This window comes from Protopterus annectens, chromosome 16.part0 (assembly GCF_019279795.1).
Source record: "Protopterus annectens isolate FY-2018-M chromosome 16.part0, PAN1.0, whole genome shotgun sequence".
NCBI lineage: Eukaryota > Metazoa > Chordata > Ceratodontiformes > Protopteridae > Protopterus > Protopterus annectens.
The window spans coordinates 500814624-500833624 of record NC_056750.1 but is presented as its reverse complement, the minus strand read 5'-3'; the positions used below and the strand labels follow the sequence as shown (position 1 = coordinate 500833624).

Below are 19001 nucleotides of genomic sequence, written 5' to 3'. Positions count from 1 at the left end.
CAAGATCAAGAAAATGACCCCCCCCCCCCCGATGTTCCACCCAGTCAGGGTGATCAAGCAGCTCTGGAAATTCAAAATCTGCTAGAAAAAAGTCATCTAAGAAGTCATACCAGACCAGGTAGGATCTGGATTTTACTCAAGGTTCTTTTTGGTACAAAAAAAGACAGGGGACTTGAGACCAATTTTGGAGCACACCCTTCTAAACAAGTTTGTTCAGCAAACAAAATTCTGGATGGTGACGGTTCAGTCTATCCTACCCTTCTTTGAGGAAGACGATTGGATTTGTTCTATAAATCTTCAGGACGCGTATTACGACACAAAAAATGGACAAGTGCTCCAGAAGATTCCTCCGCTTTCGGCTAGGAGCTAGTCATTTTCAGTTCAGAGTGCTGCCCTTTAACCTCACCACAGCCCCTAGGATGTTCAGCAAGTGTTTGGAAGCAGTGGCAGCTCACTTGAACTGCATGGATTCCAGGTTTTTCCATCTCTAGATGACTGGCTTATCACCGCTCCTACCAGGCATCTACTGCTTCACGCAACAGACTTCATTCTTTGCCTGTCTGCTTGCCTGGGTATTACAGTGAACCACTGAAAATCTCAACTAAGTCTGACTCAAGATCTAGAGTTCATAGGAGCCTGTCTAAATGCCACCAATTGCACAGCTTCCCTTCCTTTACACAGGCTGCAAAAGATCAGATCCCAAGTAAAAGCCATTCTCTCCATCAGCAAGGTACCTGCACATTTAGTGCTTTAAGCCTTAGGGCCCATGGCAGCTGCCATTACCTTAGTTCCACTAACAAGATTCTACATGAGACTACTACTGCAGTGGCTTTTGGCATCCCAATGGTCCATCCTGACCCATCCAGTGACTCATTCCATTTTAATCACCAGTCATTGCAAGAAGGGCTTATCCTGGTGGATGGAATCTGAAGAAATTCTATTAGGTTGTCACTTTTTTCCACCTCAACCCAAGGCCATAGTGACCACAGATGCCTCCCAGATAGGGTGGGGGAGCATTATCTGGGAAGAACCAGTCCAAGGCACCTGGTCCCCGATGGAGGCCAATCTGCTTATAAATGTTCTGGAACTGAGGGCAGTGCTCTTAGCGTTGCAAGGCTTCCAAACTCTTCTCCCTCTAGGAATGATTGCAATTCATTCAGACAACATGTCAGTAGTCTGGTACATCAACAAACAGGGCAGAACCAAGTCTTAACCCCTGTGTCGAGAACCTCTCAGAGTGTGGCAATGGGTGATATCCTCCAACCGCTTTCTGATAGCAACGTACATCCCAGGGAGCTCGAACATGATAGCAGACAAACTGAACAGATGCATTCTCCTGCTTCATGAGTGGTCACTCAATCCTAGAGTGGCGAGGGAGATTTTCCGTCACTGGAGCCAGCCCTGCTGTGACCTGTTTGCATCACTCCTGAACAAAAAGTGCAGCAGCTACTTTTCCCTAATTCCCCCTCAGGGGGAGTCCCTGAGAGATGCTTTCCTTCACAACTGGCCCTCAGGACTACTCTATGCCTTTCCCCTTTCCCACTGATTCCTCTTTTCTTAAAGAAAGACAGCAGGTTGAGAAGCAAGGTGATCCTCATTGTACCCTTTTAGCCTCAAGTGTGGTTTCCCTTTTCTGTGGCCTCATCTAATTGACTGTCCATGGATTCTGGACCCAGTTCCAGATCTTCTATCTCATCCACAGGGACTGGTGCACCCCGATCTTCAGAACCTCAAGCTTACAACTTGCCCCCTCTAATTCTGTTAGCCACCAGGCAGAAAAATTTACCTTCTCCGGACAAAAGAATTTTACTGGCTTCCCATAGACGTTCCACCAGAGAACTTTACCATAGCAAGTGAAAAAGATTTTCTGTTTGGTGCACAATAATGGTCTTAACCCCTTTTCTCTACCAATTGAAAATGTATTGGAGTTTTTAGCTATACTTTTCAGACAAGGAGCATCTGCTTTTGCTATTAAGGTCCATCTAGGTGCTATTTCCAATTTCCATATTGGCTTTGAAGACCATTCACTAATTTCCCATAGATTGTGTAAAGTGTTCATGAAGATAGCCTTGCAGTTGAAATCACTGCTTAAATACCCTATAGCTATTTGTGATCTATCTTTAGTTTTGCATCTTTGATACTTTACAATTTTGAACCGGTGGCTACCTGTCACTTAGTTTCTTTCATGGAAGACCATTTTTCTGATAGCCATTACCTCTGTCAGAAGTATTTCTGAAATACTAGCACTATCTTCAAAACCCCGTATTTGATTTTTCATAAGGACAGGGTTTCTTTAAGAACCAACCCATCTTTTCTTCCTAAGGTGGTCCCAGAAACTAATATTAACCAAACCGTTGATGTTTTCTTTCCAAACTTTTCCAGCAAAGGTATTGCTTGCATTTGCTGGATGTTCACAGATACTTGTGTTGCTACCTCAACAGAACTAAAGAATTTAGAAAATCGGATCAGTTATTTATCTCCTTTTCCAGTCCATCTCCGGGGGAAATCTGTTTCAAAAGTCACCATGTCAAGGTGGTTAAGAGATTTTATTACTTTTGTATACAATAAAAATAATCTCCAGTTACCAGCACCAGTGAGAGCACATTCTACTAGGGCAATAGCCACATCTGCTGTTTTCCATTCCAAGGTTTCCATGGATGAAGTATGCGCAGCAGCAACATGGGCTACTCTACATACCTTTATCATTTATTACAAAATGGATCTGGTCTCCAGAGGAAGAGCATCCTTTGGCTCTATGGTTCTCAAGGATATCCTTCCATAAGACCACCCAGTATAAAGTAGCTGGGGACTCTGTCCCAAAGGTCAAGGATAAAAGAAGACTGACATCAGATAAAGAAGTTATGTATTTACCATAAAAGTCCATCTGTGTTGTCAATCTTCATTTATCCTTGGCACCCCACCCTTCTTCCCCCTCCTGCAGACTTTTTGGAGGATCAGATGCTTGTCCTTGTAACTTCATCAGGTTTGCTTATGGACAGAGCCTCTTCAGATCCATATTCATATTCTTCGGTCTTTCTGTGTAGCTGCAAACTCAATCTGAGGTAATCTGGAGAGGGGTATTGTGGGTAGAATCTTAGCTGAAGAGTTTTTGGCTTGTACGAGCTGTGTAACGGCCAAGCCAATTCCAAGGATCAGAACCGTGTCCCAAAGATCAAGGATAAATGAAGATCAACCACACAGATGAAACATTATGGTAAGTACATAAATTCCTATTCCCACAGCTAGCTTACACATGAGAATCCTCCAGTGGATTCCATGGTGTAGTGATCCTTTAAATGGCTAACCCTTGAGTTATCCCACAAAACTGTCTCAAATGTGTGTGCAGAAATTCTCTTCTTTGGTGGGTCCACTCAGAAGAAATTGAACAAGGGTGTCTGTTTATCCTTCCACCCCCCCAAGCACCACATTGACCATGGATGCCTCCCAGTTGAGGTGAGGTGGGTGCATTTCTTGGGATGGATGGTCTGAGGCATGTGGTCGATACAAGAGACCAATCAGCATATCAGTGTCCTAAAGATGAAAGAGGTGCTTCTAGGGCTGCAGGCCTTTCAGAGCTTTTTCCCTCTAGGGACTGTTGCAGTACAAAGGGACAACATATCAGTAGTCTGGTACATCAACAAACAAGAGCAAACCATATCTTACCCCCTTTGTCGAAAAGCAGTGAGGGTTTGGCAGTGGGCGATCTCTTCCCCAGTATGTGCATTGCTACTAGGAAGCAGTTGGAAGTCCAACAGTCTATCAGACAGGCTCAGCATTGCCATGCTCATGCCTCACAGCTAGTCTGTCAAACAATCAGTGACAAACATGATCTTCCACAAGTGGGGTCAGCCTTACTGTGACCTATTTGGGTCCCTTTCCAACAACAAATGCAACAGGTTCTTTGCCCTAATCCCTCTTCAAGGACAGTCACTGAGAGATGCTCTAGTTCATGTTTCGTCCTCTGGTCTGCTTTACGCTTATCCTCCCCTACCTGTTTTCCCCAAATTTCTTCAGAAGGCACAATGGTTGAAGAGCAGTGCAATCCTCATTGCTATCTTTTGGCTTTGACAGGTTTGGTTTCCCTTTCTTTGGTCTCACTTAATATGTCCTCCTTGGATGCTGGATACTAGTCCAGACCTCCCGACTCATCCATCAGGACAGTTCACCCAGATCTTGTAGGTCTCAAACTGACCACATGGGTTCCCCAGTTCCAATGATGGCTAGACATTCCAGGCTTTCCTCTCCAGTTCGAAAAAGTTTGGTATCTTCCCATAAAGCCTCTGCTAGGAAATTCTATAAGAGTAAATGGAAATTATTTACTATTTGGGATCATCAGAAACAATTAGACCCCTTCACTGCCCCGATCCCAGCAGTACTGAGCTTCTTTGCCTCAATTTTCTAGGATGGAGTGAGTTTCTCTACTATTAAAGCTCAATTAGCAACCATCTCCAACTACCATATAGAGGATAATGCTTCCTGTTTAGCATCATCTAAATTGTGTAAAGCATTTTTAGGAGTACCTTCTTACTTAGATCTCCAGTAAAGGACCCCACTCCACCTTGGGATCTCACCATGGTTTTACAAGCCTTAGTACATTCCCCTTTTGAACCATCAGCTAAGGTAGAGCTCAAATTTCTTTCCTGGAAACTGTTTTTGGTAGCTATAACCTCTGCAAGACGAGTATTGGAACTACAAGCACCATCTTCCAAACCACTGTATTTGATTTTTCACAAAGATAGTTAGTTGCCTTACACACAAATCCTTCTTTTTTATCAAAAGTTGCCTCTGCAAGTAATACCAATCTGGTCATCAATTTACCAGTTTTCTTCACTAAATTTGAAAATAAAGGAGACTATACCCTTCATCATCTTGATGTACATCGACAGTTGCGTTTTTACCTGGATAGAACAAAAGCTTTCAGAAAATCTGAACAGCTATTGTTTCCTTCTCTAAAATGAGAATAGGAAGAGCAGTCTCAAAGGTACTACAACACAGACCTGACCGTTTTGCACTTATACTGAAGGGATCCAGGGTTATTCATAGCACACCCCCAACCTTTGATGGGCAACACTTTTTCTTTGATTATCCCTTTTAGTAACACTACATATCATTATGTTGGTATTGTTAGGAAATACTGGGATATTGTCTTTCCAGATGAGTTGAAAAAAATGCTTGAGCCTATATCCCAATATCACCTATTCTTGGTGGAGAAACATCAAGGGCATTCTGGAGTCAGGGGTGGGCAAAGTACATTGGAACCACAGTTCAGTGAAAAGTTGTGGTTGTTGTAGAATGTGTAGGTATATACACACAGGTCCCTATGCTGTAGTATATAATTATAATAGATCCATTTCATGTACAGGAAAGTTTAATTGTAGCATGCCACACTTAATCTATCTAGACGTGTTCATCATGTAGTGCATTTTATGTTGGTAAAACAAAGAGAATGTTGAGAGTTAGAATTAGCGAACACATATATGACATCAGGAAGAAGAAAATGATGAATGCATTGTTTTGTTATTCTTACCACTGTTCTAGTTTTTAAAGAATTGCATTTTTTGCTATAGACAGAGTTTTAGTGACATCTTTAAGTGGGGACCTTGAAGCCACCGTGGACAGTAAAGAAGTATGTTGATTAAATGCCTCAAATTTCCCTGGAAAAAAATTACACTATTTTTATTTCCAGCATTTTAAAGCAAAAAAGCAGCTATGGTCTAGTACACAATATGATTTTCAAATTTATACTTTATACTTAATTTTTAACAATTAATATTTATTTATTTTATTTTAGTATTTGTCGTGTTTTAGGTTAGTAAGACATTGTGTATTCATTTTGTTCATTATATTAGTTTGTTATACTAAGATGTACTTTGCAGCCTGGTATCAGTTTATTTCACAGCCTGTTTATAACTTTTTATCTCATTTTTTCAATTAATTCCTGATTGGTCTGTTTTAATTGTTTAATTGTTAAATTGTTTGTTGCTATATATTTTGTCAAGTGGTATTGTTTGACACTCTGATGAAGTCTTATAAGATAAAAGAGCTCAGTTCGTTGTTGGTATTAACAGAATGCATTTCCTACATCTGTTCTTTGAAAGATATTGCATTACCTGAACAACTGAAGGCACATTCATCCAGATCAGTGTCTTCTTCAGCAGCCTTTTGTTCCAGAGCCTTTACTGAAATTTGTGCAACTACCTATTGGTCATATTCCCATCCCTTTATTGCACATTACAAATTAGATATCATCTCCAGGAATAGAGCCCATGATGGCCACCCAAGGTTACTGTAGCTGGGGACTTTGTGGTTGAGGAACAAATGTAAATGACAACATCAGATAAAGAATGTACATACTCACCATAGCATTCCATCTGTGTTGTCCATTTTTATTCTTCTTCAAATCCCCCTTTCCCCCCTCCTCCTCCTCCTTGGGAGAGACCTAACAGAAATTTTGTAAAGAACCATAGTTCCTATTTGAGTTCCTGATCTTTCAGCTATCACTTTCCTGTCATAGCATTTTTATTGTATTATATGTATATAATAGCAGCAAACTTGATCTGAGGTGTTGTAGTGGTCAGGGACATTGCGGGTAAGTGAGGAGCTAGAGATTTGGATCCTAGTAGTTTTAGAAAGTGGCTGATAGGAATCCCAGGATCGGATCCTAGCCCATTGGTTCAAGAGGAATGAAAATGGACAACACAGATGGAATATTATGGTGAGTGCGTAACTCCTTTTTTTTCATATTTTGTCATTTAAATTAAGGGCGGTATGTAATTCACATATATCTTTTTCCCTGCATGCAGGTGCTAAAGACACGCATGGAAGCAGATGAATTCTGTCTGAAGCTGGAGATGTCGGAAAAGGAAAACAAGCTTCTTAAAGAAGATATGAACAAAGAGATTGAGCTAGTAAGTAACTGAGGCAAAAGTGTTGAAACTGTAAATGCTAGCTGTAAAAAGCAGCCATTATCTGATAAGTAAAATCTGCTTCATTCCAGGTGCAACTGAACCTGCTGAGTATGTTAGGGCAATAGTCTGTCACCCTCAGTGACGGGGACTGCCTTGGAGCTAATGAAATGCTGCGATAAGAACACTTACATTCAAGGGAATGTTCAATCACCAGAATCGTCAGCTACCTTACAAGATTCACTCTTTTCACCTGTTGTCTATTTTAAGTTAATCCTTATAATAATTGTCATCCATATACATTAGTTTTAAAGTACTATTCCCAAAGCCAGATTAAATCTTATGGAGTTGGGCACTCAGCTCATGTGACCACTCAATTGGTCACTCATGTCATATGCTCACTGGGCATTCATATCTGAGCCTGCAAACAAATTTAGTGTTGTTTACATAAGTTATGAATGAACCCAAATCAGATATTGCATTTAAAACACACCTGTCACTTGTCAGTACTTATAAATGATACTGGACTGAGCCCTGCTTCCTCCAATGAGTAGATTTTTGTAATTAGTGTTTGATTCTTTTCCATGTGGGTACTAGGTAAAACTCTTTCCAGCCATTATTTGTTTTGCTGCAGGACTTCATACTGCAATGTGATTGCTGTGAAAGATAACACTTAGGGCTCAAGTGATTGAAATAACTGAAACTGAGTGACATAATCGACATTTTCCAGCATGCTTGAAATAAATATACTATATTTTATATTACTTAAGCACAAGATTACTTTTCAGAGAAGCAGTCTGAGAAATGGTATATTTTCAATGTACATATTCTGTCTGAAAAGTTTGTATATGCAGATAACTTAAATAGCATCATTTCCCAACATGAAACAGAAAAAAAGATCTACTACACTACATTTTTTACACAAGACTTATTGAGACAAGATTAGCATGCACTTAATCACTGATTTATGAAATAGCATTTTTTATACATGCGTTATTTCTAATATGCTAGAAGATGTAATATGTGGAAACAGACAGGAAAATCTGGTTTTGAACCAAAGTCAAAGCTGTATAACTTTCACTACTCCTTCTGATCCTTTCCCCCATTCACAAGCCACCTCACTCTTCAGAAACTCAGTTTTCTGTTTCAGAAACATAGATTCTGCTGGAATTTAGACTTGTGAATGTGGTGGTTGCCATCCACTGTTCTTCAGAAATTATGTATGTGTGAGTAAACAGTGTGTATGATGCCCTTTGTATTTGGTTAAGAACTACAGAGTCTTAGATCCTTCCAAGATGTCTGCACATTGAGTAACAACTTAACTGTAGCTTTCCCAGTGTGAAAACAGAAACTGAACAGAGAAAGCCAGTAGACTTTTGTGAACTGGCTAGGAAGTGTATGGCCTGGATCCCAGGGAAAAAGAAATACAGAGCAAAAAAAAATCAGCTACAAAAAAGTGAGGAAGAAACACTGACTGCAGAAAGTTCTGCAGCTGTTCAGCAAAAAACAGTGCAAGCTCTAGACTTGACTTCCAGTAGCATACAGGAAGATAAGACATTGACACACATACCCAGTTAAAGTAAACAAAACACTGATGGAGTATATCAACACAAACAACAAAAGGCTGGAAAAAATGGAAGAAGCTTTAAACTGATATTCAAATAAGGTGATAAAGTTGCAAAAATCAAAGGTTGAAATGAAGAGCAAGTTGGCTGAATGTGAGACTTGTCAGGAAGCGATGTTTCAAAAAATAATAGAATTACAGGATAGAGCACTTAAGGAAAATGTAAGGTTTTCAGCTATACTGGAGAAGCTAGAAGAAACAGACTGCATTAATTTTATGAAAGCATGAATAAGAAACTGGACTGGTATTCTACAGCAGGAGTTGTTAGTTAAATGGGTACATTGTGTGTATGCGCCAAATGTGACTATGTGAAAGCAACCTAGGCCTTTATTAGTAAAGATGCAATCCTACCAGCCAGCAGGAGGAGTTGATTCTGTCAAAACTGTGGTAGAAGGACAAACTACTAAAAGGGGGAGACAGAGTATTTGTGGAGAAGGATTACTTATTGTACACTAGGCAGAAGAGGAGTAAATTCATTACACTATTTAGTAAGATGCAGGTATGAGATTCAAACTGCTGTACCCAGCTGTCTTCAAGGTATTCTTCCCTGGGGAACCACAGAGGGACTGTACCTGTAAAACATTTCCCACTGTTTCAACTGAAAAATGTTGGAGAGAACTAAAGGATCATGGTAGGTGACAAGAAGAATTATATTGGAAATTAAGCAGGGAGAGGATTTGGGAGATGGAGATGAACTGTAATAAAACCAGGACATAATGTGGGATTACAATGCAATAATTATATTTGTGAAATATGACAGAACAAGAAAATCTGGAAACAATGGACTTTTTCAGAATGTTTTGGAATTGTGGGGTAGTCTAAAGTATATGCCCTACTTCATGTTGTTAATGTTCGGAAAATGCTTTGGGAAGGAGAAGAGAGGGGACAGAGTTAACTGTAAGTAAAGAAAACCTTTTTTAATAGTACTATTTTTTATGATGTATGGTTTTCTTTGCATGCTATAAAGTAAAGTTTTCTCAGTTATTTTTAAGTGTAATGGGGACTGTAAATGGATGCTGCTGTTTTTTTCTCTTTCTGTCTCTCTTCTCTCGTTCTTCTTCTTCAGTTTTAAGTAATGTAGGCACTGGAATGTAAAAGAAAAAAATGGTTAAAAGACCTTGACGAAAGAGAAATTAATGTGCTTTTTCTCATACTTGCATGGAGGAATGACTAGATTAAGGACCCATAGACTGATATAGTAACAGGTTTTAAGAGAAAGCAAGTAAATGAAAAAAGAATATTGAATATTATGAGGCTTTATTCTAGCAAACAAATCCATGCTTAGCAGCAATTCTGTATGTGGCCCTCATGTCTCCATGGAGACAATTTGATAAGGAGAAACTGGCTGTCTGGTTTTCATGTCTCCATAGAGAGAATCTGATAGAGAAATTGGTTACATTCTGGTGAAGAGTGATTGGCTGGGTCAGAAAAAGAGAAACTGGCTAGGAGATAATGTTAGTCAAGCTATCTCTGCTTGACTTATAAAGCCATGTCTGACCCAGCTCTGTTAGAAATGCTACATCTAACGAAATCCCAATCCCTCCACACCACATGCTCCAGGGACCTCAATCTCATTACCACAATCAGCAGAACATGCTGAAGGGACAGGTTCATAACCTGTGCAATAGACTTCACATATATGTCAGACAGAGCACTTCACTGACCCTCTTCAAGAGAAATCTTGAGGAGTGGATGGGAAATAGAAAATTCACTAGGGGATCACTCCAGTGGCTCTACCTGACAGAGGCACTGGAAAATAAGGTTGGGTGGCACATTGCCAGGGCAGTCCTATGGGCTAGGCTTGTAAAGGCTCCAGGATCATTAGCCAGTACACACCTATGAATCTAAAAGCATTCAGGGGTTTCACAGCTGGGAGAGCTATGAAAATAAGACAAAACCAATTAGCACTTAGATGCAGAGGCTGCACCATGCGTATTGGCATGGATAACCTTTTTTTTAGAATAACTCAAGTCTAGGTGTGGCTGTGAGTTTGGGACATTTGTTCAAATAAGGAGGGTAAAATTTCAACATTTGAAGATGGATGTAGTTGTGTGTTTTAGTATTACATTAATAGGTTTTAAGGAAGTATTATTTTTTGAGGACTTTAAATAAAACAGAAAGTTTTGGAAGATATGATATAGGCTCAAATGGATATGACAAAAAACATCTGTATAAAAGTTAAACCTGCCAAACAGTGTATGCATGTAACACAAAAGCTGGAACTAGACATTTAACTAATAAGGTGTTATACATAAAAGGTGGGAATACAAACTTTTTAATACACTGATGCTTTCTGTAATGTCTTTAAATGTCAATAGTCCCAAAGATAAATACAAAAAAGAATAATGAATTATATTAAAAAATGTAGAGTGCAAATAGCTATGTTGCAGGAAACATACTTGGTAAGAAGAGAGCATGTGACTTTGATAAGGAAAGGTTTTCAGGATGGTTATTCAGTGGGATATCTGAAACAGAAAAGAGGAGTATATTAATTGCAAGAGGAGCTCCAATAGTGATAGAAGAAGATAAAAATATGATAATGACAGATTTGTAGTGCTAAGGGCTATTGGCAAGGGAGGAGGATTACATTTGCATGTATTTATAGTCCACCTTAAACTGCTCTAAAGGAGTTTCAGAAAATCCTGGCAGAAATAATCAGTTTTCAGCAAGGAATATTGCTTATAGGTGGGGACTAGAATTTGATTTGCAGCATTGAAGACGTGTCTGGGCCCCAGAAGAGAATGTCTAATAAAGGAAGGTAGATTTTTGAAGAAATTTATGTAAATATGTGTCATGAAAGATGCAAATTCAGTAATAGGAGTTTAGAGGGAGTTTACATATTATTCTACAAGATATAAAAACTAAGCTAGGCTAGACAGAATTTACATTTCACAGGAACATGTGCATTTAATTGAAGGTCTTGATGATGATGTTTGTCTTTTGGCTTTTTCCCGGTAAGGGGTCGCCACAGTGGAACTCCGGTCCGCTAATGATTGGCAGTAGATTTTTATGAAACACCGAGGTGCCAGCTCGATGCCAAACCTACAACGAAGGCACGCCCAGTTACGCACGCATGTCTTTCGAATGCTACCTAACCGCGGGGAGGACATGCAGACTCCACACAGAAGGCACTCCCAAGCCATGCCGAGAATCGAACGGGAGAACCTCTTGCTGTGAGGTAACAATGCTACCGCCGTACCACCGCGGCATTTTGATACATACCCAATAACTATTTCAGATCCATCCTCAACCCCTTTTCCCATTTTGCACATGGGATCAGGGTGTCATTTCCACACTGACAATCACATTGAGCCAAGGTTTACACCACCAGGTGGCTAGCCCTGCTGCAGTAGTTCATTTGCACCACTCACTCGCATACACACTCTCACGATCAATTTAGAGTGTCCAATTCACCTACTGCATGTCTTTAGAATGTGGGAGGAAACCAGAGCACCAGAGGAAACCCACATGACCACAGGGTGGAGATGCAGACTCCGCACAGAAGGCACACCAGCTGAGAATGGAACCTCTTGCTCTGAGGCGACAATGCACCACTGCGGCCACCCTCAGTTCATGCACCAATAATAACTAAAATAAAAATGGAGGATAATGAAATAAAAATGAGACACTGGTGCTTTCCCACCTGTCTGTTGAAAAGAGAGTAATTTAAGGAATGGGTAGTGGAGATTAGTCAGGAGCTATTCGGGAGGATAGAAATTACTTCTGAAAATATAGCTAGGGAGTGGGATAAAAATTAAGGTGAAGTTTAAAAAGACAGTGGAAATAAAAGAAAGGGAGCTATGGTTAAGAAATAACAAGAATTATTTAGAAGGACTGACGAATGTTGAAGTATTACAGAATAGAGGGAATCTCACAGAACAAGAAGATGATCAACTGCAGAATGCTGAGCAGACAATAAGGCATTATCTTGATAATATATACTAGTTTAGAAAGATTGCTGGTAAGCAACTGTTTTAGCACAAGGACCCAGGGAAAAAAGTAGAAAGGCCGTTGCCAAGCTTAGGGCACCTATAACAAGGAAGGTAACGAGGTCCTGTAGAGTTATTAGAAATGTTTCGGAAATTTTATGAAAGTTTTTTTAAAGCGGATAAATATGGAAATCAAGAAAAGGTACAAATGGAAATGTTTATGAAAGAATGAAATATGCCAAGGTTAGATGTAGATGTGGCTCAATTACTAACAGTTCTGATAGGAGGAGATGAAATAAAAATTGGGATGTATAACCAATCTACAGATAATAGATGGTATTCTTGTGGAAGTTTGGAAGCTAGGAGGGAAAAAGCTGATATAGTATTTTAAGAGAAGAAGTACCAGCATCCTGGAAGAAAGCAGTGGTAGCTGTAATACAAGGAGAGGGTAAAGATCCGTCAGATCCAGCTTCATACAGACCTATTTCAATACTAAACCACAATTATGAAGTGTTCATGTCTATAATGGTTAAAAGAATGGCAAAAGTAATGCCAAAATTGATAGATATGGATCAGTGTGGTTTTGTGCAAGGGAGGCAAACATTTGACAGCATTAACAGAACATTGATGATCCAGAGGGAAGCAGAATGTAAGAAAATATCATTGTTGTTGGTCAGTCTTGATGCAGAGAAAGCATTTGACAGAGTAAGCTGGGACATTTATGAACAAGGGAATGGAAGTATTTGCATTTCCTGAAAAAATCATAAAGTTGATTAGGAGGATATACAGTACGAGAGATCAGAGGTGAAAATTGGATATATGAGGGATTTGAGGTGAAAATTAAAGTGGGGTGAGGTCCTCCCTGATAGTTTCTGCTTGAGTAGAGGAACAAGGCAGGGGTGTTCTATTTTCCCCTTTGTTATTTGCATTACATTTAGAAAATTTTGGCAAAGAAAATAAAGGACCCAGAAATTCAAGGATATAATTAGTATGGTAGTCAAGATAAATTGGCTGTATTTGCAGATGATATTACTTTATAGCTGATAAAACCCGAAGAGGACATTATAGTGTTGTGGAAAACTTTCAGACAGTTTCATATCTTTTCGGGATACAAAATTAATGAAGCTAAAACAAAGGCAACAGAGATAAATTATGTACTCACACACAAATTGGTTTAGCAATATCCATAGTTATATGGACATGATAAAATGAAGTGTTTAGGAGTATGGATTAAAAATTATTCTGTTGTGGCAGCTAAGGATATGTGGGAAGAGACTAAACAAAAGATATTGCAAAAACTGACAAATTGGAAGCTCTGTTGTATGGATATGGATAATAAGATAGAAGAAGTTAAAATGTTTAGTCCCTTTAATCTTGTACTCAGATCATGCATATTTGTATCAACCAGAGGAGAAATTGTGGATAGCAGTTAAAGCTGAAGGATTTTATTTTGGAGGGAAAGACTGTAAAAATTATGTGGGATAAGCTGATTCTTCCATTAGAACAAGGCAGATTGGGATTACCTGATTAGAAAGGGTATTTCAGAGCTACACAGTTAAGGCTCCTATACATAGCACAAGCATAAACCTGTAATTCAAAGTGGAAAGTGGTGATGATTAAATGGGGGGGGGGGTGTCTCAAGAAACAAGGAGAGACTGGGATTTCAGATGCAGACCTTTAAGGAGAATAACAATAATCATACATAATGTTATATTCGGAAAATATTCTAAAAACTAAGCCATCACAGGAACTGAGAAGGAGATTCTGCCAATATGGATGACTGCAATTAGGGATAGAGACAATAGGAAATAGGGGCTGACATTTATTGGAAAAACTGGCAAAGAAACCAGGGTAGTGGGAGCAAATAAATAGAGAGAGGGTAAGGTAATAGAATGGGAAAATGCCAAGAACTTAGTTAGATTACAGGTTAGAGATTGCCTTCCCTGTCAAAGATTGATATCAGAGTATAAGCAAAGAGAAAGAAATTGGTGGGGGGGGGCCTAAATGATAGACCAGCACTGGTAGAGTTTTTAGTAGAATCTAGAACAAAAGTTGCTGGTAAAAAAGAAATAGTTAGTAGAGCATATACAAAAGGGAATAATTAGTAGTGCATATAAAATACTGCATGATAACTTATAAGAACCAATCAGAGGAGAATAGAAAGGATTGGGAAGAGAGATTGGATAAGCAATTCATAAAGAAACTGGTAATATACATTTTCCTGCCAAATATGCAACAAAATCTAGAATATTTAGAATTTTTGCTTGGAAATGTTTACACAGATATTTTTATACCCCAAGTAGACTCCAGAGAATTTTTTCTTTGGTAGACAGCAAATGTTGGAGGTATGACGGGGAAGAAAGAGGTAATTGGGAACATATTTTCTGGGAGTGTAATGAATTGGCAGACTTTAAAGATTCCCTGCAGACAACTCTATACTGGGTGAGCAAACTGGTGTAACTAGGGAAATTAGTTTTCTGAGCTGTGATACAGAATCAGAATTGCCTAGACATAGTAAGGCCTTGCTGAGTTTAATTATGGTAGCTGCCAAAAAAGCAATTAATAGAAAATGGAAATCAAAGTCTAAACCAACTGTACTAGAAGTAGTGAATATAGTAACAGTGATAAAATAACAGGAGTTAGGATCTTTAGAAAATGGAAGGAGCAAATTACATACGAAAAAATGGGAATTGTGGGAACAATATATACAGGGGAGGAATAAAGTTTAAAAGAAGGCAGGATTTGAATGAGCTATGTAATGTTTGACTGACAGTGATTGGGTAGATTGAGTGATGTATAATATTTGCAATTAAAATGTCAGTATGGTTTGTGATGTGAAATACTTGCAACTAAGATTATGTCAATATGGTTTGTTTTCGTTTATATAAATGTATGATTGCCTATGTTGTCAGTGATAATTTAATGAAGATGTTTCTTCTTAAAAGAATATTTGTCTAAAGACCCTTGGCTATCAAGATAGGGTTGAAGCCCTGTCTCTATATATGGTTGTTTGTAGACTCTTGTATGAAGATCGGTGGTATGCGTTGTGCTCCCTTTGGGACCCAACATTCCTTGATCTCTTTCGTCTGTGCAAATCAAACAGCGTGAGATGTCCTAGAACTAAGGATTTTAATCTCCACCAACATATAAACAAAACACACTAGAGTGGCAGATACATTACCCAATGTTTATTCAGTCCATGAAAGGTACTACCTTTACAGAGTAATATCTTCACTCCTTAAAGACTAATCTTGATGAGTGGATGAGCATCTACAAATTTGTCACTAGCTAGACCTGCTTTGCCCTTATAGAAGCAGGAGGTACATCATGAGGGTGGTGTGTCAGCAAGGCACGTATGCTGTCATGACTTACTTGCCATGTAATTCCTATGATTCTGTGACCCCATAATCCCTTAGTATTCTAGAAACTGCATCATAAAAACTGTTGCTGCTTATAGAAAGCAAATTAAATGGTAACATGCATAAATAAAAGGCAAAAAATTATCATATAAAAGCAGCAAGCTTGGGAAAATAAGTTCCAGGAGAGCCAGCAACATCAGTGCTGAGAATTACAAAATAAACGTACAGAAGCAGCTAGTGGTTTTTGACTCAGTCATTACGTTTACCCTGCACCATCTCCTCTACCCAGTGATGAAAGTTATTGTACTTTATAACATGGTTTTAAATTACAGTGGACGTCTACGTCAGAGGGGAGGATATTTGTAGATTATGCTGTGAAGTTTTGTGCCACACTATTTCCAGACTATCCTTTATATGTCAAGAGTTGTGGTAGATTTGGCCTTACTTTTCATTTGCCATCCTTTGGGTATTGAACCTTTTCAGTCATTCCCCTCTGAGAGAAAGAAAACCTTATGTCTGATTTTTCCTGATTTTAAAAGGGAGAATATTTGGAGACTAATAATAGCTGTTTAGGATTTAATGATATTGATAGTGACAAACAAGTGCAAGATGTTGACATCACAGTCTTGTCATACTCCTTTTGATTGAATCTTGAATCAAAAGGAACAGGTAAGCAAGAATCTTACTTGCAAGTTTAGACATGTAGGTTGCTTAGCTGCATATTACTTTTCACATACCTGACATTTCCTCTGATTCTATTTGTTGAACTACCATTATCAATTAATTTATTTGCCCTTTGGCTTCTGCTATGTCCAGTGTCTTCATCGAATACCTGACACCAATTTTTGCTCACTTGAGAGTTGTTTATTAGGGAGGATATATTAGTTCCACAGCATAGAGGAATAGCCCATTAAGACTAGAGTCCTGGATGCTGGAGGGATGGACTAGGGTGGATGGGAGTGAGTAGTTTTTTCCAGCTCACTTATCCTGTGGTGGATCAGATCTGCTGTATGCTGACTGCCTTTTGTCAGACAGGAACTATAGCATGCATAAGTTGGGATGGTTTTCTGAGCTGCACTGTGAAATAGCCTTCCAAAGGTTGCATGTTGGATCTTCCACCATGCTGTAGCTGTAAGGTGTGGCATGTCCTCATGCAATCTGTCTTGCATGTCAGCCACCATTAATTAAGAAATGTACAAGGCAGCTGGTCCATGTGGCTATTTACACCTTGCCAGTGCCCACCCTTAGACTTTACCATAGGTCATTTCTCTCTAGGTTGAATTTATGAATACCCACTCAATTGTTTAAGTCCTTAAAGGAAGATAATGTGTCACATTACTCAATCTGGAGAAGATGTTTGTTCCAGAGACAAGGTAGTCATTGAGTGACAAATATGTCTCTCCATCGTAAATTGTTTATTTGTTGCAGCATGTTCAGATAAATGTTACATGTGTTGTCTGGATTGTTTGATTTTTATAGAAATAAGTGGTCTTGTACTACCAGATCCCTACTGGCCCAAAAGGCAAAGCATAGATCATACTGCACATGGGAACTTTGCCCTCCAGCCTTTCTTGGTAGAATATGTACTTTAGGCCCATGATATTTTTTTGTCAGGAACCTTTGGAGTCTTTCCAATTCTTTAATATGTTTAGTGAGATGCATCCTAAAGGGTGGGTAATTGTATTGATTAATGCAGAATATAGAGTGATAAGGGTGACTTTGCATTTAGAAAGAATGCCCTTTGTAATCAGCTATGCCAGACAGGATTTCCTGACCACTGTTTCAAAATAATGATCAATGCAGATGGAGTTATCAATCCTTGCTCTAACCTTACTCCTAGGTTCATAGGTAAGTACTAGGCTAACTGTCCTTGTAGGCCATTTTAGGCTTAGTCAGATTCCCTGTTTGTGCTTAAAATAGCCACTCCCTTTTGGTTATAGATTGGCCTTACCCATCCCATGGTCGACAATTATGTATAACTCCTAATGATAATAACTGAGATCATACCATAGATAATTTGAGGGGACCCATGCATGGGATAAAGCATTTAGGAGCTACCCCTGCCCAATAGAACTACAGGTGACATTCTTGGGGTAAATATTGTATTTCCCATTCATAGATCTAAGTTGTATGTGAAAATGAATAGGTATTAACTTTGTTTTATGTGGATGGGGGAGTCTGTTCCACAACAGCATTATCCTCAGAGATATTCCTGTCCCTCCAGACCATTCTGTTAATGTTGCACAAGAGGTATAGATTCCTACAGTGATTATTTCTAATGCTATTTAACTTGCGGATGTGCAGTGAATCCATCAGTAATGGGTAAAAAGATGTCTTGTATGTCTGACACAGGTTACCTATTAGCAGTCAGTAGGATATCAAGTGTAGTGACAGGGCTTTGAGTCAGTCCATGAAGAACATGTTGTTTAGTCCTTGTATCCTTTTACTAAGTTATCTCTGTGAGCATTCCAGTTGTTGCATGTCTGGACAGATACATGTCAAAGGGGGCATTATATTCTATAGCTGACCTAATGAGGACTGAGTAAAAGGGACAATGACATCATAACAGGACAATAATAATAGGTCTCTCACAACATTATCCATTTGTTGTGGTGTTTTTATACTATAAGCTTGGGTGCAGGATTTGTTTACCAAATGCAACAAATAACTCTTTTAGGATTTATTCTTAGCCTATTTTCAGAACACCAGCTATTAACATATGTAAGTTCACTTTGTAGATTTGCATATCAGGAGAGGATTTGAGTACAGCCCCTAATTTATAGTCATCCTCAAACTTTGTTGAATAGAGTTCCCTGTTTTTGATTTTGGAGATCAGAGAAGTATACATCTTGTGGTACCCCACTGGTTTCCTTCATGCTCTCTGGGTATGTGCCTGCCAATCTCTCAATATGGGTTCTGCCCCTCCACCAATTAGCTGTCCACCTAACTACACAGAGATTATTTGGAGCACATTTAGATATTTGTTGATAACGTTGGTATGTAGTATGGCATCAGATGTCTTGGCAAGGTCAAGTCCTGCTGTATAGCCAATATGACCACTATCCACAGCTTGCATTACTGAGTCTGAAAAATTCACCAGATTCATTTGACAAGAACTACCCTTAACAAAGCTAAAGTGCTCTCAGTCAAGTTTAGTTTTTGTATATTTTAGTTTATTAGGTCT

The 19001-nt window shown here is 39.0% G+C and overlaps 1 protein-coding gene across 1 annotated transcript in view; it reads left to right on the top strand.

Annotated features, from left to right (window-relative positions):
- The window catches only part of ODF2 (outer dense fiber of sperm tails 2), a 1208318-nt gene that overhangs the window by 807152 nt on the left and 382165 nt on the right, over positions 1-19001 (top strand). Inside the window, exon 10 of the mRNA XM_044058138.1 lies at positions 6804-6908. Coding sequence (XP_043914073.1) covers positions 6804-6908 — 105 coding nt within the window. The remainder of the gene's footprint in view (positions 1-6803; positions 6909-19001) is intronic.